Genomic DNA, 26489 nt, shown 5'->3' on the forward strand with positions numbered 1-26489 from the left:
CTGTCCGCGGGAAGTGTGTGCAGTACCTCCGGATGGCCACGGTGAGCGCCTCCGGCGAGCTGGCGCAGGGACAGATGACCTCCTGGCGCAGGCCTTTACTTTGGAAGACATTGAGAAATGCGTCGCAGGAAGAAATAGACCCTGGAGCGGAAGAGGGAATGGCGATCAGGCAGCGGCAGCTATGGCGTTGATTGAAAATATCCCATCATAGAGAGTGCTTTTGAAGTTAGGGTTTAGGCACACGTGGCATCAGGCAGCATGGCAAAGACCCCTAATACAATTTATCACTTACATTATAAGGAAAGATGATTTTCTCACACTTACGGAACTCAAGAACTTACACAACTTCTGTGCCCTATCAAAACATTTGCTGACTGATGAACTTGAGACTTCTTCTACCATTTTCAATATGCATGTTCTAAAGGGCGGGTAAATCTAACCTTAACTCAGCAATTTTCAACCTTTTTCATCTCATGGTACATATGAACTAATTACTAAAATTCTCTGGCACACCAAAAAATATATTTTTTTGCCCATCTGACAAAAAAAAAAAGTATAATTTTGGTTCATTTACACCGGACGGCTATTGTTGTGTTGGCTGTTGTCATTTTTAAATTTACAATCTAAGGGAAAAGAGGTCAGTGCCCATGACTAAATAGTCAGGTTAACATATTTTTTAAAATTCTTGTGGCACACCAGTTGAAAATCTCTGCCTTAACTAACAGAAGAAAACTTTAAATTAACTTGGATGAGACCTGAGTATAATTACTAGGGACCTATCAGCTAAATAATTTCCTAAAACAAGTTTACCTTGCTCTATATAAGACATGCTGCTCTGTAGAGTAACGGGTAAAATAAACTGTGTGTTAAAATAGCTCAGAGGGAAGGTGGAGGTGAGTGGGTGGGAGGGGAGAAATTAACCAAATAACTTATATGCATATATGCATAATCGATAGGCACAGACAATAGCGTGGTGAAGACCTGGGGGGCTGGGGGGGAGATTGGAAATGGGTGCAGGGTAGAGAGGGTCAATGGTGAAAAAGAGGGGATATCTATAATACTTTCAACAATAAAGATGAATTTTAAAAAAAGAAAAAGCTCACAATTTATGGAGTAATTTTGTAAATGGAAGAATCATTTGTAAAACTAGTACTAAAAACTGTATGCCAGTTCACTTTTGCATATCAGATATTCATTAAGAAAGTATATGCTGCTTTAATTTACAAATATATATACTGCATGGTTTCCAAATGTAGTCAGAACAAACTTTCTTACATTCAATTCACTTTCATTGACTTTGCTTCTGGCTTACATATTCCTCTCACAAAAAAACAAGCTAGCTGGGGTTTATGTCTACGGACTGAAATATTTCTCAACTTATATTAACAGTATCTTGTGAAACTGCTAATTAACTTTACCTAGATAATTTTTGCTATAGGATTTGATAATGAAATTTCATTAAAAATGACAAATTAATTTCCTGATCAATAAAACTACTATGGACCATAGAACAATAGTAGTTAACATTTGACAATTTATCACATCCAGAGGAACTGTATAGAGGGATTACTTCACTTAATCCTCAGAAAATCGTATCACTTTTGTAACATTTTCAAAAGAAAGAGAAGTATAGGATTTTTAGGTAAAAAGCGACGTTCTCTACAGAAGTGAGAAGTGGAGGCCGCAGGGCCGCGTCTGAAAGCGCCATGCTCTCTGCCGGCACACCATGTGCCTGGAGTCAGTGCACAGTTCTGTTGGTTATTATTCTGAAACAACTTCTTAACAAGGTAGAGACTAGGAAAAGAAATCAAAGTGCAAACAATGAACCCAGGCGGCGAGGACCCTGCTGCCTGCCTTTCCTCGCCTGAGCAGCAGCCGGTGCTTACAGGGGTTTGCGCCGTCGGCCACGATCAGCATCCGCAGAGAGGAGAGGTTGATGTCTCTTTGATCCCTGTGTGCTACCAGCGCCCAGTGCATGTCCCTGGACTTAACACAGGCCACTTTTGCTGAAGTAGAAGCAGAAGAAAAGGGAGTTACTATGTGGCTCCAGACCGTGAGATGTTAAAAAAAGGACTCATGATGGGGGGGGGGGGGGGGGGGGACGACAGACATGGGGTCACCCTGGGACGTACCTTTGTACTGGCAGACCTTCTGAATCCAGGAGAGCGGGTTCACCTTCATCAGTGAGTATGGGATGCTGATCACGTGCATCATGTTCATGACGCTCTGAAGGCAAGGACACACACAGGTGAGACAGAGGGGCCCACCCACGGACACCAGGCTCCAGATGGGGGCATGACAGGACAGGTGTGGGCTCATCGCAATGCCAGGGCTGCTGAGTGTGAGCAGGCGGCTGACCCCAGTGCATCTCAGAATAACCCGAGAAGCGACTATCTCAAAGGCCATCTAGTCCTCTTGGCTCCTGCTTTTCCTGATCCAGTTAAAGAACCTAAGTCTAAATACTTTCCTTAGAAAACCTTCACTTGGATGATAATTATTTTTTAAGGTCCTTTCATAGTCTAGAAGCTTATTTTTTTCTAGTGAATTATACTAACTTTTCTTTCAAAAAATGTACTAAATGTTACCCTGAAATGTCAAGGAGCAGTGGAGCGTATCTGCATCATCCTCAGTCTGCCATGTAGCCTTGCTAACGTAATCAGGAGCCCTATAGGATTCATTTCTTTAAAACAAGTAATCAAAACTAACTTTTAAAGTACTAGACTTATTGGAGGGGGATCACTTTGTATAATATATAAATGTCTAACCATTATACTGTATACTTGAAACTATCATAAAATAGTATTAAATGTCAACTGTATCTGAAAAAAAAAAGCAAAACCAAATTAAAAAAGTAAAAGTTAGTCCCTACATGCTTTACACCTGTAGGCCTCACACACCTGCTGGAAATCATTCAGTCCAATGCACTCAGAAGCTGGAAGCTAAGGGACTGCAAAGTGGAACACCAGACAGAGCCCCCCTGCAGGCTCTGCCCTATCAGGGTTCTCTCTGCTCCTGCAGGTGGAAGTGGAGGGAGAGGGCGTGGATGCTCTGGAGAGCACTGGCCTAATTCTGGAAGCTCTGACGGAAAATGACCACCTACACCTTCCCCGGGAGAAGTCAGTCAGCTGGCCCCTCTCTCTACTCCATGCTGGGGGTGAGAGCTCTTCCACACATAGAAGGTGCCACAGAATAGTGTGTGTGGCTATCCAGCCAGACCTGCCTTGCTCTAAAAGGTGGCAACCGCCGATACCTGGGCAGTAATCCAGAGCAACAGTAAGCAGGTGGAAGACAATATCTACAAGACCTACTCCAGACCTATTGCAGGGCTCTCGAAACCGAGATTGTTAGGAGAAACGCTGATGGCACAATAACAGCAGCTCCGTCACATTATCAAGCCGGTATATGGACTAGGTGCTCACTCAACATCGGGCCCACTATTCTCACACAGCATCATCATTCCCATTGGACAAACAGGAAAACTGAGGTTCCAAGAGACTCGGGCAACAAAAGATTCATTGGCTCAGGTGGCTGTCCTGGAGTCACAAAGCTATAGAAGGAAGGGAGGCAGGGCAGTGAGGCACATGGGGAGTCACGCAACGAACTGTCTCGATCGCAGAAAGACACTGCCGATCTGGAGCTGTAAACTTTGTCTTATGTGACACTTAAATGCTTTTGTTCTAATAAATTCTGATTTATGAAGAAACAACAAATTCTCCTTTCTGTACTGATGTTTCTACCAATCGTGCAAAAAGAACTAGATTTTACTACTTAAGAAAAGATATAAAGTTTCAGCATAAGAAACTTAAGAAGAAAAATGGGTGAATAAAAATGACCACATATAAAACAGACACGGTGCGGGTCTAAGCAGTTATGCTGCACACTTTAAGTGCCAAACATATCTCTCTATATAAAAGCCTAAGCAACCGACCGAACGACTGGTCGACTGGTTGCTATGATGCACACTGAACACCAGATGCTCAATGCAGGAGCTGCCCCCTGGTGGTCAGTGCGCTCCCACAGCCAACCTCCTGCAGCCACCAGCCAGCCTCCCGGGGCCCCTCCCCCCGGCCAGCCCACCAACCTCCCTCGACCCCTCCCCCCCCACATCAGCCACCCGAATTGGCCCTGGGCCCTGATCGGGGCAGGAGGCAGCCCTAATCAGCCCCGATCAACAGCCAGGACAAGGGACCCCACCCATGCACGAATTTGTGCACCGGGCCTCTAGTTACATAATAAGCTATTATGTCTCTATAAATGTGCCTACAACTTTGAACTGTCATCACTATCAAGAAGCAGCAACAATAAAGAGAGGCGTTCTCTATGATGTGTGCTGAATTTTCCTCAAGGGGAGGTCTGTAAAGGAGTTTCCCCAGAGCATAATGACACAGGAGATCTCCTCAATAGTTATAAACACTGACTCATAGAAAAATAACTAGAATGCCGTAGCCAAATCAGATGTACGGGCAAGTGGCCCAAACAAAAGACACTGATAACATTGCTGTGTAATCATAAGTGCTGACCGTGGGGAGGCAGATCCCGAGAAAGACTGGAGCCTCAGTATGTGGTTCAGTGACTCAAGCGAGTGGCTGCAGAGACCCAGTGGGTTTGCCAGGCTTTTGGAAATTACTTTACCTGACAACTCAAGACACCTAACAATGACAACTTTTCCTTATAATGGGAAGAACATTTCCTTGTAGCGGATAAGTATAAAGATCCCAACTCTAATTCTGACATGAGGACATGCAAATGTTACCAGGACACAGCAGGGCCCAGCTTCACACTTACTGTTAGGATTCCGTGCCAGAGCCCAACATCCTTCTTGAAATCCAACACGTTCACAATTGTTTCAGCTGCGCAAATAAAAAGGGTAGAAAGATTCTTATGAAAAACAGGTACAGAACAAAGGGCAAGGAAAACCCGGCGTCCCACAGAGGGAGCAAGGGATGTTGGAATACGATCATTTCACAGTATCTTTGCAGAAAGTCTGCAGCTTGCAGACCCATTTAAAAAGGCTAGCCTGTGGGAAACTGTTTCTAGACAGTAGATTCTAACATGCACGTTGACAGCAATAGCTCCTCACACCATCGCTTAAAGCACCTTATTCCTTCTCTTTTTATATACAGATTTCCCCCTTCCCTGCTTTTTTTCCTTTTTTAAAAAGATTCTTTTCATTTCCGTCATGTGTTCTCCCAGGAAACCCGGAGGACCAGGCAGTTTCCAGCAAACACCATATGCTGCACCAAAGAATCTCAGAGGTGGGGCCAGATGATAAAGGAGGAAGGGGCTTTGGAAGGATAGGATGGGGGAGCAGTCAAGAGTTATGGGGGGCTTTTTAATGGTGGGGGGTTAGAAAAAGGAGCTAAAAAGATATGGTTGGAACAACTACTACATGGAACATGGAAGCCAAGTTGGAGAGCCAGCTGCCAGCGACACCATGACCATTCCTCTTGAAGTCACATCCGTCTACTGGCCAGGGCAGGGGGCCCAGCTGCCTACACCTCTGTCCAAGGCCGCCCCGTTCTGAGCCCCAGGCACTGACTGATGCCCCGCCTTCCATTTCTACTTGTTTGCTCTGGAGATGCTTGCCAAAGGTTCCTCACTCTGTGCCTGACCCCCTATCAGAAAGGATGGCTTTCAAAATAAACATGCTCAAAGGTAACAGTCTCTATTCCATGTTATACTAATATTTTTTAAATCGAGAAATAAGGAACAAATATATATATTTTTCCTCTCTCCGACCTCACAAGAGTGACAACCTTGGACCTCTGATTAGGGCAAGGAAACGGGTCAGGAGGTTGTAAGGAATGTTGAAATTAAAATGGAAAACACTGGTGAGTAGGGTGGTAATAATTAGAGACAATGTGTGAAAATGTCCTGGAAACTAGTTCAGGAACAAAAATCAGCAGAACATCTCATGAGCTAAGTGAATTTTTTTTTCTAAAAGGGAGACTACCAGAAGGAAGGGGGAGAGAGAGAGAAACAGAACCAAAAAAGCCACACAGAAAAAGTAAAGCATTTCAGGTTAGAGTGGAGCAACGTGACCACCAGCTTCCTCAAGCACATCCCCATCACAGGGCTCCCATCACAGAGGCTCCGGCCAGAGGGTTAACTGGTATCTGGTCTGACCTTCTAGGATCCCAGGTCAGTACTGATACCAGTTCCCTCTGGTCATCCTATCTGTTGCCTCCATGACTATCCTGTCTGGTACACTGTAAAAACAACTGGTCTCAACTGCGTAGCCCACTCTGAAGCTCATCGAACCCATGCCCAGAAACTTGATTCAGTTGGTAGGGGTGAGCCGAACATGGGATGTTTTAATGCTTTCAGAGAGATTCTGAAGTGCCACCCGAGATGAATACACATGGTATTAATGATCTGTTACGGCCTTAGTAGGGTCCCTTCAAGTTCATAGGTGGAAGCCCTAACCCCAGAGTGACTAAATTTGGAGATGGGACCACTAAGGGTCAAAGGGTAGGACCTCATCCAATAGGGCCGGTGTCCTTGTGAGAAGAGGAAGAGACACCACATCTCTCGCTCTCTCCACGTGCACAGGAAAGGCCGCGTGAGGACTGAGAGATGGTGCTGCCTGCAAGCCAGGAAGAGGTACTCACCATCAGGAACCAACCTTGACGGCGCCCTCATCTCAGACTTCCAGCTAGCACCGTGGCAAACTAATGTCTGCTGTTCAAGCCCCAGGACGTGGGATTTGTTAGGGCAGCCAGAGCTGAGACACTACCTAACCCACGTTAACCTGCACTTGAGTCGGGCGCAAACTTAACGCGCCTCTTATGGTTACTAGTGGGCACAACACAGTCCCTTGACTGGTCAACACGCATCTCACAGGCCAAGGTCAGGAGTCAGGGTCCTGCAGGGAGGGTCCCAGAGGCTCCCCCTCCCCCCATCATACCTTCTGTGTAGCCACACGCTTGTGTCAGAGCCTGGCAATGGGTCAGCAGTGCAATCCTTGTCACGGTCACCCCGAGCACGCTTCCATCCTTGCACGTCTTATACTGAAATGACAACGTGGAGATGAGTGGGACCAAAGAACAAAGCAGGAGCCACATCCATCAGCTAGCTCTTCTGGGTAAGTAAGAGGCTGCAGGTCCTGATCCTGGAACTGTGTAACTATGGGAACCGCGGGGACTCAGTCCCGAAACCCCACACCCAGTGACTTACCTCGATATATGCGGTGTCATTATTTGCATCTTTGATGTGTGGGAACCAGTCTCGAGGAGGTTTAGAGAGATGTTTTGACTCCGTGACAAACCATAATAGCTTTGGCCAACCTTGGAAATAAAGGACAAATTCTTTTCAGGTGAGCGTTTCCCAGAAAAGAGTGTGGAGTCACCTCCCCATTCATGGCTATGCTTCACACCATCACATGCCAGGGGGAACGTCTGGTGTTTCCGTCAAGTCAAGGACAACATCCACAGTGCACAAGCCACTGCCGGTGAAATCACGCCGCAGGGGAGGCGGAGAACATGTAATGTGTTGCCTGAGACATGTGCGTGTGGAAATCGTATACTCTGGAACTGATTCCATGTAGTACCATCTTTCCCAGGGAAGAGCCCGCCTCCCAACATGGCACTCAGCACTGTCTTACCTTTGAACTGCGGGATCTCCCCCGTCGGGCTCTTCGGCAGTCCTTTGTGGCAGGCGTCGCTGGTCAAGGCAACAGTAACCCCACAGCTGCCAAGCAGGAAGCCGATCTGCTGGCTTCCTGCGTCCTGGGAGAGGGCGACAGAAGAGGCACGGAGACGAGATGACAGTGGCACTCCTGGCAAAACAAGGCCTCACCCTGGGTTCCGGATGGAACGAACCTCCCTGGACAACCCACGGTTTCGGCACAGACTGGGCTCTGCAGAACTGGGGCTGGAGCCCAGGCTGCTGCTTGCTAGCTGCGTGGCTCTGAATGGGGGTGGCGAGCCCGCACGGCCTCACTTTCCTCATCTGCACCGTGGGGCGAAAGGCAGAGCCATCTCACAGGTCTGCTGCCAGCGATCAACCAGGAGAGCACAAGTACTCACCGGGGGGGGGGGGGGGGGGGGGGGGGGTGGCACCAAGTGGGTCTCATAAAGACCCTCAGTTCTGTGGACGGCACTGTAGGCCATAAGTATTGGGGGGAACAGAAGAGTCCAAGAAAATGTCTTCATACTGAATAATTACCGACCGCCTGATTTTAAACACTCAGAGCAAAGGGCTCTGCCATATTTGATTACATCTACCAAAGAAATGGAGACTGGTCACCTTTCCCCGCCATGAGCACCATTGTCTCAGGAAATAAGAACATGCATTAGACATGTCTGACATTGACTCTGGTCACAGCACTGGGAGCCTCCGAATGACCAGCACCGACTTGGGAACACGGCGTCTGAGCAGCTGCTGGCGGTGGGGCAGCCACGGGAACCGCCAGCCCTGGGGTTTTGTTGCTTGTTGTGTCAGCTTCCCTGTGAGAAGTCAGGTCACTTGGAGTTCTTTCCTCCCACCTGCCACACCAGCGGTGACTCACACTGTGCGGGAGCTGCATGGCTAGAGCCCAGACTGCACGTCTGATACTGAAACAAGACGGCAACGGGGGGATGAGTGGGACCAAAGAACAAAGCAGGGGCCACATCCATCAGCTCTTCTGGGTAAGTAAGAGGCTGCAGGTCCTGATCCGGAGCTGTGTTCATTCCCACTGGACTCTGCCTGAACCCCCGGACAACCAGCAAGCCTGTCAGTGGGCCAGGACCTGGCTACCTGTCACTCTGCCTGCCTGCGCCTCGCTAAGAAAAATGTGAGACCATGTGGTGTTTTCCCCTGAGTAAAATCAACAGAGTTGACATCTTAAAACTGTAGTCTTTCAAGTGAACAGTTGCTACTTTTCTTACTGTAGATGTAAACTTGCAGGGAAAAGCACATCTCTCTCCATGGGACTGTGCACAAACAACCCCCGACACCTGTGCAGCCCTGAGCGGGGACAGGTTTGTCACCCGGGGACAGTGACGGTCCCTTTCGGGGCTGCTCACAGGACGTTTCCTTCAAGCAATGCTATTTCAAGCACAATTATAACCAGTCACTTCAATGTGAACTTGGATATCCCATCGCCAAACACCATGATCACGCAGCAGGGAGGGGAGACAGATTCCAAGAACAGGATCAGTAGCCGGAAGGTGTTCCTTTGTGAGTGTAAGTTTGCTAGACTGTCTATAGCAAGAGGGACTGGGAGCAAGCCTGCCAGTGCCTATCTGCCCTGACCTGCCAAGGGCTGGTGCCCATGCCGAGGGCACACATGCTGATCCTGGCACTCCCAGTGGAGGCATGATGTCCCCTGAACCCTGTCTTTCCAATCATCTGCTCATGATTTGATTTCTAAAATAATGGAATCACAAACATGAAAAGACACCTAAAATACAGAAGTGACGAGAGACCACGTGGGAAGGAGTAACTGGGATCAGGATGCCACAGTTCAGCACAAAATTCAGACTTCACGTCTGCTCTCTCTTTGTTCGGAAGGACCTTCTTGTCCTCATCATCTGGACAATTCCTACTGAGAGCTCCGATCAAATGTCAACTTCACAGAACAGCTCTGCCAGACGCACCCCAGTGTGCTGAGATGAGACCCCATCACCGGCTCTCAGGGCAGCCTGGGCATCTCTTTTATGCACCAAGACCCCTGAGCAAACACATGCTTGAACTCAGAGCCTAGAGCAGAGCCTCACATGTAGAGACACTCAACACACAATGTCAAAGCTGTGTCTCCACCTGGACTCTCAGGACAAGGACAAGAAGGTTGGACGTGCCCTGTGCAGCTGCCACATGGTGCTCTCACACCAGGCCTCGTAAACCTGCCTCCTGGCCTGATGTGCCATCAGCAGACTCAGGAAGAATGTGACGATACCCCACCCAGTGTGCTCTCCTGCCGTGACATGTTCTCTGCGCCTTTTCCCTGGGAGTGAAGGTACTCTGGTCTGTGGGGGGCCACTTGGCTAGGGCCCTTCCTCTCAAGAGCTCTGCTGTCAAGGATGGTCAGCTCTCCCATCACAAAACCTCAGTAATAATTCTTTAGCTGCCAAGGGAAAAAACGGACCTCACCTGAATTCAAACCTTCCTCTTGCTTTCAATTTTTCTCCAATATGTAGAGAGTTGACTAACTATGTCACTTCCTAGAAGTCTCGCCTCACCACTGCCTCTCTGACAAGTAACTCCTCAAGCGTCAGACAGGCCACGTGGACACGTCACTTGACCATCATCAACCCCAGTCCCATGTCAGTCTCTTCACCAGCAACCATCAATCACACCCATAAAAAGGATTCTCTCTCTAATAAAGAAGAGGTAAGTTCATGGTAAGCCTCTCTCTTGAACTCATTTTTATTTGTGGCCCCACAACAACTAGTTACAGTTAGTTTATCCAATTCCATTCTTGCCCACACAAATCACCAACTAATGGCTGGTTAGCTCTCAGGAGGTGAAAAAAACAATAATGAACAGCATGATGGAGAGAGGGATGCAGAGGCTGAGTCAACACAAAATGCTCAGACCCACGTGCTTAAAGATGACCCACGGCCATGGAGCCAGGTGGAGCAAAGAAACTGGACACAAGACATTTTACTTATCAAAACTAAGATGAACTTGTCATTAATATATATGTATATTTTGCCAATTAGCTTCTAACTTTTTATTTATAATGGGAATATAGAGAAAAGGAAAAAGAAAGCCCATGAACCTATTCATCCAGCTCCAATAACTATGAACGTTTGGCAAATCCGGTCTCACCACAAACACACACACACACACACACGCAGACCCCCATCTGGGTGACATCAGTTCATGCACTTATACTTTGGCTGGCTGATGGTCGCCCAGGGAAGCCCATGTCCCTCCTGACAAGGCCTGGTTCTCATGGTCTCATCACTTCTGATTTCCTGAGGAAGATATTCTGGGACTGATCATAGGGAGGTTGTAAAAATGTGATGGTCATTGATGTTACCCCTTTCAGAGATATTTCATTTTAATGGGGTATTTGAAAACCTTTACTATGGCAAACAAATGGCTGGTGAGTTAGAATTCCAGGGGAGGAAGTGAATGCTGAGGGGCTGGCCCTGGCTGGCTGACTCCTGCAGTCCACAAGCCCATCCTGTCCCTGGTTCTATCCTACTTAGAATATTCACCTTTGACCCCCATCCTGAAGGCCTTGCTATTTTCCTGTCAGACTCACATGCCCGTGGCAGAGCCTGTGTCCACGAAGGAGAAATTCTGGCTCAGCCTAAATCACCGGCTGACAGATTTGTGCTGATGGCTGGCCTTACCAGACCAGCTCAGCCGCCACGAGAGGGTACTGGTGGCAGGCTTTTCCGGATCTGCTGTGACCACTCGAGGCCTGTCCTGGCACAGATATGTGGACACTCCTCTCCATGCCAAACATCGCAGGAACACTGACCCCAAGATTTAGAACAGAGAATAAATAAAGGTACATGGGACTAGACTGTTCAGTCAGGTTCAATAAGCAACATTCAGGATTCAGAAAATTTGGTTCACATTAGGTCCATTATTTTAAAATGAGTCCAGTGGGAGCAGAACTTGTCATTACCTATGCTCATGTGTACATCCTACCCTCTTCTCAACTGTACCTGAGCCAATGGTTCTTTTATTTAAAATGAAGAGAAGTTCTCTAAGACAACAAATGTCATGTTCTGAAGTCAAGGAGCCTGCGTGTCAGAGGGGACCACTCCGTGGCTTCCAGATGCGACTCTTTGGACAACATCAGACCATCTGTCTTTGGTGGCCACCAGTGTCAACCCTGTAGGGTTTCCTTCCTTTATCTTTCCCTCTCCAGTTACCATAGCTCTGGAGTATGGAGAGCAAGTCATTGAGCTGGACGAAAAAACATAGACCGATGTGCAGGACAGCACAACGTTCCTTCTTATACTGGACCATGCTATCATTATAAGAATGAGATTAGCTACTTATTCTAATTATGGAATAAGATCTCATAAACTATAGCTGCACCAGGGACTTGATAATGTCCAAATATCGGAATGAAAGCAACAACTGCCCCCTCCTCGAAATAAAAAAAATGTCATTTACCCAATTTCCAGTGTAATGAAGCTGAGGAACAAGACACTTGCTTTAGTGACAGATTACTCGGCTCAATGGTGTTACAGTGCACAGAAGCTCTGCCTCGGAGACACTGTTCCTGCTAACCCGGCAGCTGAGCCGAGCGTGAGGTTACTGTCCCCTTCACTGAGCTAACTGCTGAAAACCTGACAGCCTCAGAAACAAGGAAAACCTCTTGATCCACACCCTGCTGAGACGAAAAGCCATTTTAAATGAGCTGTCTGCACATTCTGACCTCATGAGAGAATGTTCCAGTGTAGCTGAGCCTACCATTCCCATTAGCAGGCTTTAATGAAACAGCGCGGGCCTTACCTTTCTCGTGAGTGGGACTTCTATGGGCACAGGAACGACCTCAGCCAGCAGGCAGCCGTAGAAGGCCACCATGGATGCAGCAGGGTCGTTGTTGGGGAACACCAGCGCCACCTGGACAGACGGGGGCAAGGGGGAGCGGGTAAAGGACTTCCTGTTAACATGGCTTTGAAAATATCATGAAAGATGTAAGCCGCCACAGATATTGGGGTTCATGTTCCCAGTAAGAACAAATGCTGGAACAAAAATTAGGTGCCCTACATAAAAATGCATTTTAGGCAGACACATTTTACTAAGTATTATATACTTTTCCTTTAATTCATATGAAACACAAACATATTACCAAGTCATCTATAATACTGTACCAGAATACAACTATCATTTTTAAATCTTATCTTCCACACTGACATATTTTTATGTAGAAGAAACTATGGTGCACACACTGTTCTGTTTTCCACTCCAAGGCTTTATACAAAAGCGTGCTGGGCTGGCAGCTGGACCCTCACGGGACTCTATTCAGACCGGGATCAGGTTTAACGCTGGCATCTCGGGCACAATTTTAGCTCCTCTAAGCCTTAGTTGTCTCATCTGAAAAACGAGAACACTAGAACCTACATCTTAGCTTGTGGTAAATGTTCTAAAAGCCAGGTTAATTTAAATTACCATCCAAATAACCAAATAATGGATAGTATGACTGCAATATGTTTTCTTATAGTTCTTAGAGCAGTGATGGCGAACCTATGACACGTGTGTCAGAGGTGACACGTGAACTCATTTTTTTGGTTGATTTTTCTTTGTTAAATGAATGGCATTTAAATATATAAAATAAATATCAAAAATATAAGTCTTTGTTTTACTATGGTTGCAAATATAAAAAATTTCTATATGTGACACGGCACCAGAGTTAAGTTAGGGTTTTTCAAAATGCTGACACGCCGAGCTCAAAAGGTTCGCCATCACTGCCTTAGAGTAGCTGAGTGATGCGCAGTTTTCCATGTGATCGCTTGTAAATCCCTGTCCTCAGACGAACTGCTTTTCATTTCCCTTGCCTACTTGTCTGTTTGTGTTCTGACAATACGCCTAAAATTTGGATGAATTTTAAACATATCGGATAGTATTAACTCTTATATTTGGTACAAAGACTTCTTGAGATAATTGTTTTATTTTTTATTGGTGCATTTAATGTTTTATGTAAATTTGTCAAATTTTTCCCTTACCACCTCTCATTTTAAAAATATTTCATCTGATTTAAATTCATCTGGAGCTCATCCTAGGACCTAGTGTCTGCAGTGCAGCTCATTGAACTTAGCCTTAACGTGCCCCCCAGCCACCCCAATGCTGCTTCTGGAGTAGCCCATCCTAGCCTCTTGCATTGAAAGCCTGCTTAAGGGTCGCAGGTTGTAACAGACCAAGTCCTGTTTCTGGATCCTCCACTATGCTCTCCAGGACTCTGCTTTGTTCTAACACGAGTCCCTCTCACATGCTGCCGCGGCATCGGCGATATTCTTCCTGACAAGTTCAGTGTTTTCAAAGCACATACATCCCATGTCTTACCACGTGCGTATCATTTTTGCACTAGCATACTCCAAAACTGACACAATTTTTTCTTTAAAAAATGTCCTAACTAGAAGTTAGTAGTTTTGTCATAAACAGTTGTATAAAACACTCTATTTCAATATCTAAAGAAACAGGGCCACATAAAAGGACTCGGATGCAGCCGCAAACCGATAAAGCTGTATCTTAAATTTGGCCATGTTGGCAATGTAGTAACACAGGATGGCTGGTGGGAACAAAATAAAGTTTGGGAACATTTTCTTTCTCTATGAAATTCCTGAAGTTTACTAAAATCATCTAAATGAGAGACAAAAAACTGAAAGGCCATTAAAAGCCATCTGCACTACTAATGAATTTTGAGAAATCCTGTGAAATAATTAATAAAATAGTAATCTTTTTGTCGCAGCCGGCAACCAGCAATAGGACTTTCAAGGAGGAATGTATGTCTATGCACACAAAGCACAACCAATTATTTTTGAAATCTATCTGAGGTGCGCATTAGCTTCCGGTGTTCTGCCCTCGGCTGGTAGGCTGAGAGTTGATCTGTCTTCAGATCTGGATCTGGCGAAGCAAGAATATTCTATTAAATGTTTGTGAATCTTCCAGGCTACCACTGCCGCATGACTTCTTTCCCTGACGCAGACCAAAATGTTTAAGGAAGCTGATCAAACACAAAAGCAGAACACGCTGAAGCTCCGTCTGAAATGGATGGTCTCACCCGTTCGTAAGGGACCCGTTACACACTGACCTGTTCTCCCTAAAACCTACCTGTTCTGCAGGTGCGAGTCATCATCACGAGCAGAGAACAGAGAGAAAGAAGGTGTCATCCTTCTGAGCTGGACTGTGCAGCAATTACGTTTCTGAGGTTTGAGTTTAGCTGCCATCCCAGCTCTGCTCAAAGGAAGGTTAACTTGATCTAGGATTTAAAATCCCCTGCTCTATCACTAAAACTTATGCTGATAATGCCATTTATATAACCTTGCACAGTTGTGTTAAGATAGGATGAAGTATTGTATTAATGTAAAGTGAATAAAAGCAGAATATAAAACTGCACATTATAAGCTCTCAATCATATTAAAATAATGAATAGAAAAGGGTCAAATACCCAAAGGCTCTTTTAGAATACAAAATGATATATATTTTTTTCAAAAAAATTTTTTTAAGGAAGGGAAGTTTATACTTTTATCATTCTCATTAAGTTTTCCTTTAATATCTGATCAGTCACAAGTCCTATTTTGTGGACTCTTCACAGTGATTCCAAAGATATCATAAACCCACATGGTTTCCATTCATTTGATTCTCTATGTATTCCTTTGAGATTTCATTGCACCTAATTATCCACAGACTCAGAATAGGTATCAATAAAGCAAGAGGCGGAAGCCCATCCTAGTGTTTGCTAAGATTTACATTTTGTTAAGCCGATTCCACCTTGTTCCCACACTCAACCCTACTGTGTACATGCCTGGCTTGTCTTTTTCAGCACAACACATTCTGTTCCCCCACCCCCAGTTCTTTCACATGCTCTTCCTTGGAGCTACAAAACTTCTCAGATCCCAAATGAAAGAGATCTCTCCTTCTCAAACAGTTCACAGGTGTATCAGTCACAATCTCTTTTGGGGACCTGTATCCCTTTCCAATTTATAGAAAAGCTAATGAACAATATGTCTGTGTTTTTTTTTAAAGACTGCAAGCTCCTTGAAGGCGGGCTTCTCATGTGATAAGTTTTAGCTCCTCCTACAACATCCTGAAACCTAGGCAGCTTAGGTACTTCAATGCCCTTCTCAAAGCCCCAGAAGGTACTCCCCAAACTGCATTAATAGGATTACCCACATGAAAAGTATCTATAATTTTTATGCTAAGGACTGAATGTTCATCCAAAGATGATTTTCCAAGAATCCTATTTATTGCAATAGAAGATAATTATTGAATACTTTACTCCTGTATGCTTATTTAATAAATATTTATACACACATGCCAGATACTAGCCACATAAATACAATATGAAATCCAAGTAGGCTTTTATTTTTTAATAACAAAATTTTTATTAAATAAGGAATATTTAACAGAAAAATTGTTAAAGCTAGAAGTTAAAGGCACATTGAGGTAGAGTCCTTTTGTAATGCAATTTAAAGGAATTCATTTTACACATAAATAAAATAAAGTTCAATAAAGTTATTTTGAAGTTTTTCATTACTGACAATTTCCAGAAAACATACAGTTGATTATATTTCCCCATAGAAAAGCAATGTTGACATATAGGATTATATTTCTGTACTAGAACTCAGCATTCAAATAAACCACTGGTCTAACCATCAATATGTCATAAATGTAAAAAAATTACCCTAAAGTCTATACTAATTTAAATTACTGTTCCCAGTTCTATTAAATAGCATAAATATATGGCACATGTTAATTACAAAAGGTATTTCATGCACTATTAAGTGCATACAGTATGAAAATGTAATAGGAGACCTGAAGCTAAAGTACTTACTATAGTTAACATTAAGTAATGTTGTCATCTTAGAATTTAGGGTGTTGCTACAGAAAGAGATAGCACAAGACTCTAAAAAGTCGTCCAAATATTTAAAACTTTTCTTTTGATACTTTAAAAACGAACAGACAAAACAAGCAGAGGCATTCAGCCACTTTATTAATTGTAAAGGTATTTCTTCATAGAAAAATACTTCAAAAGAGTTGAGGTAATATACGTCCCCTCTATCTTCCCTTTTCAATTTACTGAAAGTTAAAACTGTAAGGGCTGCCTCAGATAAAAGGTTGTTCTGCCTAGCATTTATTGATCTTGATGTTATAAGAATACCTTCTCACTCATGAGCAAACTATAGAAGGGGCTACCTGGTCATTTGTGCCTACTTGGCACAAATTTCTTTTAAAAAAATTTAAAAACATTTTGCATTTGTGTTGAATTGGCCAAAAGGAATGAGGGTACACCGATGTTGGCTGGTTAAAGAGCAGAAAGCACTATATAAAGTCAATCTGAGATGCTATCCTTAAACGTGCTTTATAAAGAAATCTGCTTCAGCTGGATGACGTAAATCACACAACTGTTTTCCTCTCACTTCCTCAAGGTGGTTTCCTCAACTTCGTTTCATGTATGAGTGTTTGGCAAATGGTGTTAGGTTATCTGAAGACTTGAGGAACACCCTGCTTACTAACAGGAGCTAATTAAAGAAAATCCTAATGAAGGGAGGCTGGTAGCACAAATATCTAGCAGTTCTGCTGTAAAAAAGCACCTAATCCTTCACACTAACATATCACGATGGGTATTTTACAGTGGCGATGAGGTCTAAAAACCTTCTTAACCAGGTTTAGGCAGCACCTAGGAATACTTGCTCCAGTCCTTACTGAATCTGTGACAATTTAGAAAGTAATGTGGACTGATTCGATTCAGTGGCTAGGGAAGAACTTCTTCTTCTGGTCCTTGGAGCAGCCTGTGATAGTCCTGGGGTAGCCTGTGGTGGTCCTGGAGCAGCCTGTGGTGGTCCTGGAGCAACGGGCTGCAGTACTGGCCTCTCTGGTATGCGCTTTGCAGACCAATGTTTCTGCAGATGCTGCTTCTGAAGCTTTAACCAGCTCTGGGGGGTCTTGTCCGCCAGGGGCTGCTGGGGCTGCTGTTCTACCTCCTGGTGTGATTCCTCCTCCTCTGCTCGGAGGCGTTGCAACTCAGAAGCACGCTTCTCTGCTGCCACTTCTAAGGCCCAGACCTTCCTTTTTAGTTCCTTTTTTTCTCTCTTTCCCAACATGCCCACGGCTGGTTCATTCAGTTGCTTCTCCAGTAATGCTTTTTCCTGGAGGTACCGGGCCTGGGCCTTTGCAGCTGTCTTAGCTCGGGCTTTCTTTAGCTTCTCCTGTAATGTCTGCAATTCTTTCTGCTGTTTCTCCCTTACCTGTGACATGTCCCTCACTGCCTCCAACTGCTGCTGCAAACTGTATTCCAGGGTTTCCTTCCCCAAGAGCTGTGTTGTTTTAAACTCTGAAGTTTGTTTTGCATATTTGGAGGCTAATTCTTGTTTCATTGGTAAGATCTCATCACTTACTTGTGCATAGGTGTGCCACTGATTTTCAATTTCTTTTCTGTACTCCTTAGCTTTGTTGGTCAGGTTTGCTAGCAGGACTGTAGTGCCAGCCTGGACAGGTAACTTTTCATTGAGTAGGAATGCAGCTTCCTCCGTTACCATTTTTTGCTGGATTTTAGTTTCTCTTATTTGGTGGTCTAACTTCATCACTTCTACTGTCTTTTTTATAAGCCCCACTGCTGCCTTGGTTGGTTTCTCTGGCTTCAAAAAATCACTTATTAAACGAAAATATGATGGAGGGGGACTACTGGAGTCTTCCCTTGTGGGAAGTATTCCTGGTTCCTGGGGTCTGAGCTTAGTACTAGTGTCCATTGCCCAGAACCCGCGTGGGTCCCAGCTCACCTGGATACTGACTGGGTCGGGCTTGGGCGGCACCGGCACCGTGGCCCGGGTGGACATGGCCGACCTCAGCAGCGCGGTCCTGGTGGCCTCTCTGGGCCTCGGCGTCACGGACTTCCTGCTTGGCGCCTTGGCCCTCAGCAGCACTGAGATCCTGGAGCTGGCAGTGCTGCTATCCTGGCTCCTGGGGGCTGTGGTTTCCTCTTCATTGGAATCCAGGGAAAACTGAATGGTTTTTCTCTGGCCACTGGAGCCTGACTTCAGCCTCCGGGATCTCAGCACTTCAGGCAGTTTCAGGATTTGTGTCCCCTGGTTCATTTCCATTATATTGAGGTTGTCCTGATCTTCAGGATGCCAAATCTTCAGCACCTTCTCGGTTAGGCTCCCATGCCAGTTCAGCACCGGATGCCGCTTCCTCATCCCTTCACCCTTTCATCTCCAGCCGGTTAGAGCTGGAACCCATCTTACTCTCTCACAGCTACCATGTGGAATGTGGAGTGTGGAAGGCAGGCATCTCTCTAGCCACGTTACCATGGTGACCCTGTGGAGGGGGTGGGGCCAGCCAAGCTCCTAAGAGGGGCTTTGACCCCAGTGTGTCCTTGGTGTTGGGAATGATTTTTTGAAACAAAAAAAAAGTCTGAAGTTCCTATGGTGGGCTTAGAGCAGGTAGCATTTCACCCCAGGTAGCATTTCGAGGAATCCCACTGCCCTCAGCCTCGCTGGGTGTGGTGGAGAGGAGGCTGTTGTTTCTGGGGTTAGTGGTACACCTCGCCCTCCAGGGACCCACACCTTTGCCACACTTGACCGCACTCCTGCCCCCCACAGGGTCACACAGTCCTGGCCCTTGCAGCACTGGGCAGAGGCTGGCGAGAGCCCAACGCAGCCCCTCTGGGGCCCTCATCAGGGCTCCCGTGCCCAGCGGTTGGGTACATGTCACTTGTCTGCTCTGCCTCCTTCTTTCACAGGTTCGTGAACATGGGGTCCATTCTGTCATCACCCCTCGAGCTTGGCATGGCTGCTCATTGCACTTGCAAATCTGTGGATCTGCTTGGTTAAGTATTTGTATTTCCTACTGCCCACAACGCTGATATTGTTGTTCAAGGCTTTTGTGCAAGACACTGCTGTCTCCCTTTCTTCTGCGCGGCTGCCATGGTCCTGCGTGCCAGGGTCAGGATGGGCGCCAACCAGCCCTCCCGCCCCCGCCCCGGCCTCCCCACACTGCAGGACCTCCGGCCCCCAGGCTCGGGTCCAAGATCTCAAACTCTTCTCTGGGCTCCAACCACCCCCCACCCCACCCCCCACCAGCCTGACGGGGCAGCCATCTCCCCATCCAACATCCTGGCCACGTCACCGCCACATAAATAATTTTCAAAGAATAACTTAGAAAAGTAGTCCCCCTCATACAACACAAACCAGCCATTAACAAAAACAATTCCTTTACATATTTCATTCTATCGAACTGTGCTCTCTTCCCCTCATATTCCTATAAACATCTTAGCTGAACAGATGTGGTTTATTTTGTAATTATAAGGGAACTTTAAGAATCTGCAGGCAATACTATAAAAAAATTTTTTAAAAAAATACTAAGGGTATTAGTATAACCAATAGTATAGATAGGGAGACTAAAATATACACACTGGAACAGCTGATAGCTCAATTTTGAAAATTAAATGTATTTTAATAAACACTGCCTTTATAATTATTCAAAGCGTGTGTATGGTTTTTTTGGGACACCCTATATAGAACATAGTTCATCTCTACTACTTTCAAGTGTACAATTATGTAGATTTAAATACATTCACATTGTTGTGTAACCATCACCATCATCCGTCTCCCGAACTTTTTGCTCTTCTCTATCCCCATTAAATAATAATTCCCCATGCGCCTTTCCCAGCTCCTGGTAACCATCATTCTTCTGTCTCTATAAATTTAACTACTCTAAGTACTTCATATATGTGGAATCATATGATATCTACCCTTTTACGACTGGTTTATTCCACTTAACAGAATGTCCTCAGGGTTTATCCATGTTGTAGCACTGCCCAAATTTCCTTCCTTTTTAAGGCTGAGTAATATTCCATTGTACATATATTCCACATTTTGTTATCCATTCATGTATCTATGGACACTTCATTTACATTCACCTTTTGGATTTTATCAATAATGCTGCTATGAACATTGGTGTAAAAATATCTATTCAAGTTCCTGCTTTCAATTCTTTTGAAAATGAAGAATTATTGGATCATATGGTAATTCTATGTTTAATTTTTTAAGAAACCACTATACTGTATATTCCTACTGCGATGCACAAGGTTTCCAATTTCTTCACATTCTTGCCAACACTTATTTTCTATTTTTGATGGCAGCCATTCAAATGGGTATAGGTGGTATTTCATTGTGGTTTTAATGTACATTTCCCTGACGATTGGTGATGCCGAGCATCTTTTAATGCGCTTATTGGCCATTTGTAAATCTTCTCTAGAGAAATGTCTATTCAAGTCCTTTGCCCATTTATTAAAAAATGTATCTGTTTTGTTGCAAGTATTACAGATGTTCCCTTTTCCCCCTACTGACCCCTTCCTCCCCACTCCTGTCCCTTCCCCAGGCCTTCACCACACTATTGTCTGTGTCCATGAGTTATGCACCTATGCATATAAGTTCTTTGGTTACTCTCTCCTCTCCCGTCCCCCTACCTCTAATTCATCAGTCTGTTGCATGCTTCCATTTCTCTAGACCTATTTTGTTTGTTTGTTTGTTTGTTTTGTTCATTAGATTCCACATGTAAGTGAGATCATGGGATATTTGCTTTTCTCTGACTGGCGTATTTCACTTAGCATAATACTTCCCAGGTCCCTCCATACTATCTCACCGGGTAAGAGATCCTTCTTTTTTACAGCTGCATAGTATTCCATTGTGTAAATGTACCACAGCTTTTTAATCTACTCATCTACTGAAGGGCACTTGGGCTGTTTCCAGATCTTAGCTATTGTAAATAATGCTACTATGAACACAGGGGTGCATATATTCTTTCTGATTTTTTTTTTAGTTGCTATTATTGTTGAACTGTAGGAGTTCTTTATACTGTCTATTCTGGGTACTAATCACTCATGAAACATATAATTTGCAAACATTTTCTCTCATTTTTTTATGTTGCCTTTTTAATAGTGCCCTTTGGTGCACAAAAGTTTTTTTATTATTTTGATGAAGACCAATTTATCTTTTTTTTTTTTAATCTGGCCTTTTGATGTCACATCCAATAAATCACTGCCAAATTCAATGTCATGATGATTTCCCCCTATGTTTTATTCTAAAAGTTCTGGCTCTTATGTTTAGGTCTTCGATATATTTTGAATTAATTTTTTATATGTATTATAATGATTAAATAACTTTTTTTGCTTGTAGATATCCCGGTCCCCCTGCACCATTTATTGAATAAACTATCCTTTCCCCACTTAATGTCTAGCATCCTTCTTGAAAATCATTTGACCATATGTGTGAGGATTTATTTCTGGGCTCTCTATTTCATTGTTCTATGTCTGTCTTTATGTCAGTACCACACTATTTTGATTACTGCACTTTTGTAATAAGTTTCATAATCAGTAAGTATGAGGCCTCCACGTGACAAGCTAAAGGCCAAACCTGTTCAATAGAAATCTGGAAAGAGTCTCCATAGTCTACCCCACAGAATCAGGGTGCAGGTGGCAGCACTCTTGTAAAAAATTCCCTATAATGGGCTATCTACCTATAAAAGAGCCTAAGTGATCATTATGACTGCTCCACCGAACAACCAGTCAACCGGTCACTATCACACTCACTGACCACCAGGGGGCAGACGCTCAATGTAGGAGCTGCCCCTTGGTGGTCAGTGCACTCCCACAGCCAACCTCCCACGGCCCGCCAACCTCTCCCCCTGGCCGGCCCCAATCGGGACTGGGCGAGACGACCCCAATTGGTCCCGATCACCGGCCAGGCCAAGGAACCCCACCAGTGCACGAATTCGTGCACTGGGCCTTTAGTGTCTTTATAGTATCTCTGAAGTAAATCATAGCTTATTTTTTGTTGGGTTATGGTAATTTAGAATGATATTTTTATAAAATTTACTTGGAGTCCTTTGGGTGCAGGTAAGATAATCCAATCTTATGGCATCTAAAGTACATAGCAGCATATGAAAAAAAAGCAAGAAAGCTGGGTTCTATATCCAGCCCCACATCTAAATCATGGTGTAAAGCTTGGACAAGATTATTATCTACTGTGAGTGTAACACTGAAATGGAAATACCAATATCTGTCCTCTGTAACTTATCAGACTGCTCAGTAAGAATAAAAATTTGCTTTTCAGTGAAAGACAGCCAATATCAATAAATTTAACAGTGGGGAAGGAATGGTACTAGCAGTTTGCTGCCAAGATTGTCGATCTCACTGACTTATGTAAAAAAAAAGTTTTAAATATAATTGTCCTGCATGCTCAAGTAGATGGTTCAGTGTTTTTCAAAATAGGAGACAATAGATGACACAAGCTTTGGGGTCAGACGGAAATGGATATGAATGCTGACTATGCCACTTACTAGTTCTGTGCCTGCATGTGATTTTGAGACTTAACTTCTCAAGTCCATGTGAACTCATGGATAGAATGTGAGAAGTACTCTAGTTAAGCCCATTGAGTTGCTCAAGAATAAATTATTTGTTAAATAACTGATCCTTGCCAAAACCGGTTTGGCTCAGTGGATAGAGCGTCGGCCTGCGGACTGAAAGGTCCCAGGTTCGATTCCGGTCAAGGGCATGTACCTGGGGTTGCGGGCACATCCCCAGTAGGGGATGTGCAGGAGGCAGCTGATCGATGTTTCTCTCTCATCGATGTTTCTAGCTCTCTATCTCTCTCCCTTCCTCTCTGTAAAAAATCAATAAAATATATTTAAAAAAAAAAAATAATTGATCCTTGTTCAGAGTAAATGTTAAGAAAGTCTTATTGTCCGGCCAGCATGGCTCAGTGGTTGAGCATTGACCTATGATCTGGGAGGTCACGGTTCAATGCCCAGTCAGGGAACATGCATGGTTTGTGGGCTCCATCCCCAGTGTGGGGCATGCAGGTGGCAGTCAATCAGTGATTCTCTCTCATTATTGATGTTTCTATCTCTCTTTCCCTGTCCTTTCCTCTCTGAAATCATTAAAATATGTTGTTTTTTTAAAGAAAGTCTTATTTAGTAGTGTCAGTTTTAGGTGACACTGGACTTTCCAACTTTACAACAGTGGGCATCTTTTCCACATAAGACAATGTGTTTTGGAGATGCAATAAATTAAATTGCACTTACCCTATCTCCAGGTCGCACCATCGGTTCTTGCTTTGTACCTAATTTATGCAGAATGTTGTAAGCAACCTTCATACTTCTTGTCCAGAGTTTGCCTATCAACACAAATTATAAAGCCACAAATAATCGGACAAATGACTTTTCAGCTGTGTATAATGTGCACATTAAATTATATAGAAAATATTACTTTTTCATGTTAAGTCTTCCAGTAAGTTATACAGAGTCCCTGGAATCAAAATGGGAAATAAAAACTAGTAACTCTGACCCAGCAAAGCTGAGAAGCCTAAACACTGGGATACAGTACAAATACAAATACTCTTAGAGTGCAAAGTGCCAACAGCAAAGCCATTGAGAATTTTAATTATCACAGAAGTTGTGGTGAAAATTTCTGGGGAGCAAAGCAGGGCAAAGACAACAGCAATCGTGTGTTACTGCTAATTTACGTTGTGCAAAAATGACACACATTTCCTCTGTTAATGACTCCTGTCTTGTGTGACTGTAATGGATGTAAAGGGTGTGTAAGACAGGGCCTGACCCCTCTCCCTCCTCAAGTCCTGCGTTTCTCAACTTCAAATATTTCTAGCTTCCGGGTTTTAGGAGAGTAATCATTGACCTTAGATACAGATACTAGTAAATATTTTGTATTATTTTAAAGATTTGAGCTCCAAAAACAATGAACACAAAGCAGGATTAATAAAACACTTCTAAAAGAATGACCAGCTTTGATGAACTTGCAGATTTTAAATCCCTTCACCCCAGTGCCAGACTTTCCTGCAGCATCATCCAGGCAATAGTCAATGGTCTGAGATGTAATAAATATGACTTTAAAAATCTAACATGAGCTCTTGAACACATAAAAGTCTTTCAAAGCCCTGGCTGGTGAGGCTCAGTTGGTTTTAGCATTGTCCCATACACCAAAGGTGGTGGGTTCACATACCCAGGTTGCAGGTTTGATCCCTGGTTGGGGCCTGAGTGGGAGGCAGCTGATCAATGTTTCTCTTTCACACTGATGTTTCTCTCTCCCTCATCAATTCAAAAATATGTCTGTCTGTCTCTCTCTCTCTCTCTCCTCTCCTCCCTCTTCCCCCTCCCTTCCATTCTCTCTAAAAAATCAATGGAAAAAATACCTTTGGGCTAGGATTAAACAAAACAAAACAGATAAATCACGCAGGGAATAATTTTTTTCTTAAGGAAACACTATTATCTTGTGCCTCAGATCTCTTTAATGTGCACAATAATAGTGATTATAGTTGAGTAAACAATTATAATCATTTTTTTTATAATGGAAAAATGGTGTGTTGTAAATGAAAATATCTATTACAATCAATTAGCACCAACTTCATCCTCAGCTTGGAACACTGAAATTGATATCACCATAAATTCATTTAAAGCTAGATTATAATAGAGAGTTTGAAAAGGGCAACACACTTTTGGCAAAATTTAAGAAATATACTTGATGTTTTTCAAAGAGAAAAAGAAAAAGTTGCTGCCTGGCCGTGTGGCTCAGTGGTTGAGCGTCGATACAGGAACCAAGAGGTCACTGGTTCAATTCCCTGTCAGGGCATATGCCCAGGTTGCAGGCTCAATCCCAGTAAGGAGTGTGTAGGAGGCAGCTGATTGATGAAGTTTCTCTCTCATTGATGTTTCTATCTCTTTATGCCTCTCCTTTCCTCTTTCTCTAAATATCAATAAAAACATATTTTTAAAAAAAGAAAGAAAAAGTTGCTGATTTCAGTTAAAGAAGATAACAGTTCTTGACTGGTTTATAAAGAAGAAAACAAACTTCCAATCAAGAATGCTCTACCCAGGAAACTTATCATTTAGAATCGAAGGATTCATAGAGTTTACCAGAGAAGCAAAAGCTAAAAGAGTTTATCAGCACTAAACCACCCTTACAAAAAGAAGTAAAGGGGACTACTTTAAGCTAAAAAAAAAAAAAAGGATACTAATTAGTAACATCAAAACCTAAGAAACTATAAATCTCACTGGTAAAGGTAAATATAAGGTAAAGGTTGTACATTAATCACTTACAAAGCTAGTGTGAAGGTTAAAAGACAAAAGTAGTAAAAATAACTGTTACTACAACAATTAGTTAAGGGATATATAAGATGAAAAGATGTAAAGTGTGGCATCAAAATTATAAAATGTGGGAATAAAAATGTAGAGCTTCAGAATGCATTCAAACTTGTTATTATCACCTTGAAGCAACCTAACTTTAAAATAGATGATCATAAATATAAGGTGTTACATGTAAGCCTATGGTAACCAGCAAGCAAAAACCCACAGGAGATAAATAAAAGGTAATGAGAAAGGAATCTAAGCATACCAATAAAGGAAGTTATCAAATCACAAAGGAAGAGAGCAAGAGAAGAAAAGAACAGAACAACTACAAAACAGCCAGAAAACAATGAACAAAATGGCAATAAGTACATACCTATCAATAATTCCCTAAAATGAAATGAACTAAATCCTCCAATGAGAAGACAGAGTGGCTGAATGGATAAAAACAAACACGACCCATCTATATGCTTCCTATAAGAGAGTTACTTCAGATAAATGTAAGGACATACACTACTGAAAGAAAAGGGATAGAAAAAAAATATTTCATGCAAATAGAAACCAAAAGGAAGTTGGAGTAGCAATACCTATATCAGACAGAATTGATTATAAAACAAAGACTGCAATAAGAGACGAGGAGTATGTTACATAATGTTAAAGGGGTCAATCTAACAAGAGAATACATTTGCAAATATTTATGCACCCAACATAGGAATACCTAAATATATAAAGCA

At 43.5% G+C, this 26489-nt stretch overlaps 1 protein-coding gene across 3 annotated transcripts in view; it reads right to left on the reverse strand.

The window, feature by feature from the left end:
- The window catches only part of DIP2C (disco interacting protein 2 homolog C), a 388615-nt gene that overhangs the window by 83288 nt on the left and 278838 nt on the right, over positions 1-26489 (reverse strand). For all 3 annotated transcript variants that reach the window (XM_070391030.1, XM_070391022.1, XM_070391038.1), the window contains 9 exons: positions 23701-23792; positions 12409-12519; positions 7604-7727; positions 7177-7286; positions 6908-7010; positions 4786-4850; positions 2133-2226; positions 1887-2006; positions 27-141 (listed from right to left, as the gene is read on the reverse strand). In XM_070391030.1, coding sequence (XP_070247131.1) covers positions 27-141; positions 1887-2006; positions 2133-2226; positions 4786-4850; positions 6908-7010; positions 7177-7286; positions 7604-7727; positions 12409-12519; positions 23701-23792 — 934 coding nt within the window. The remainder of the gene's footprint in view (positions 1-26; positions 142-1886; positions 2007-2132; positions 2227-4785; positions 4851-6907; positions 7011-7176; positions 7287-7603; positions 7728-12408; positions 12520-23700; positions 23793-26489) is intronic.

Source organism: Myotis yumanensis, unplaced genomic scaffold (assembly GCF_028538775.1).
Source record: "Myotis yumanensis isolate MYYU_CA2020_CCGP unplaced genomic scaffold, mMyoYum1.0.hap1 SCAF_1, whole genome shotgun sequence".
Classification (NCBI taxonomy): domain Eukaryota; kingdom Metazoa; phylum Chordata; class Mammalia; order Chiroptera; family Vespertilionidae; genus Myotis; species Myotis yumanensis.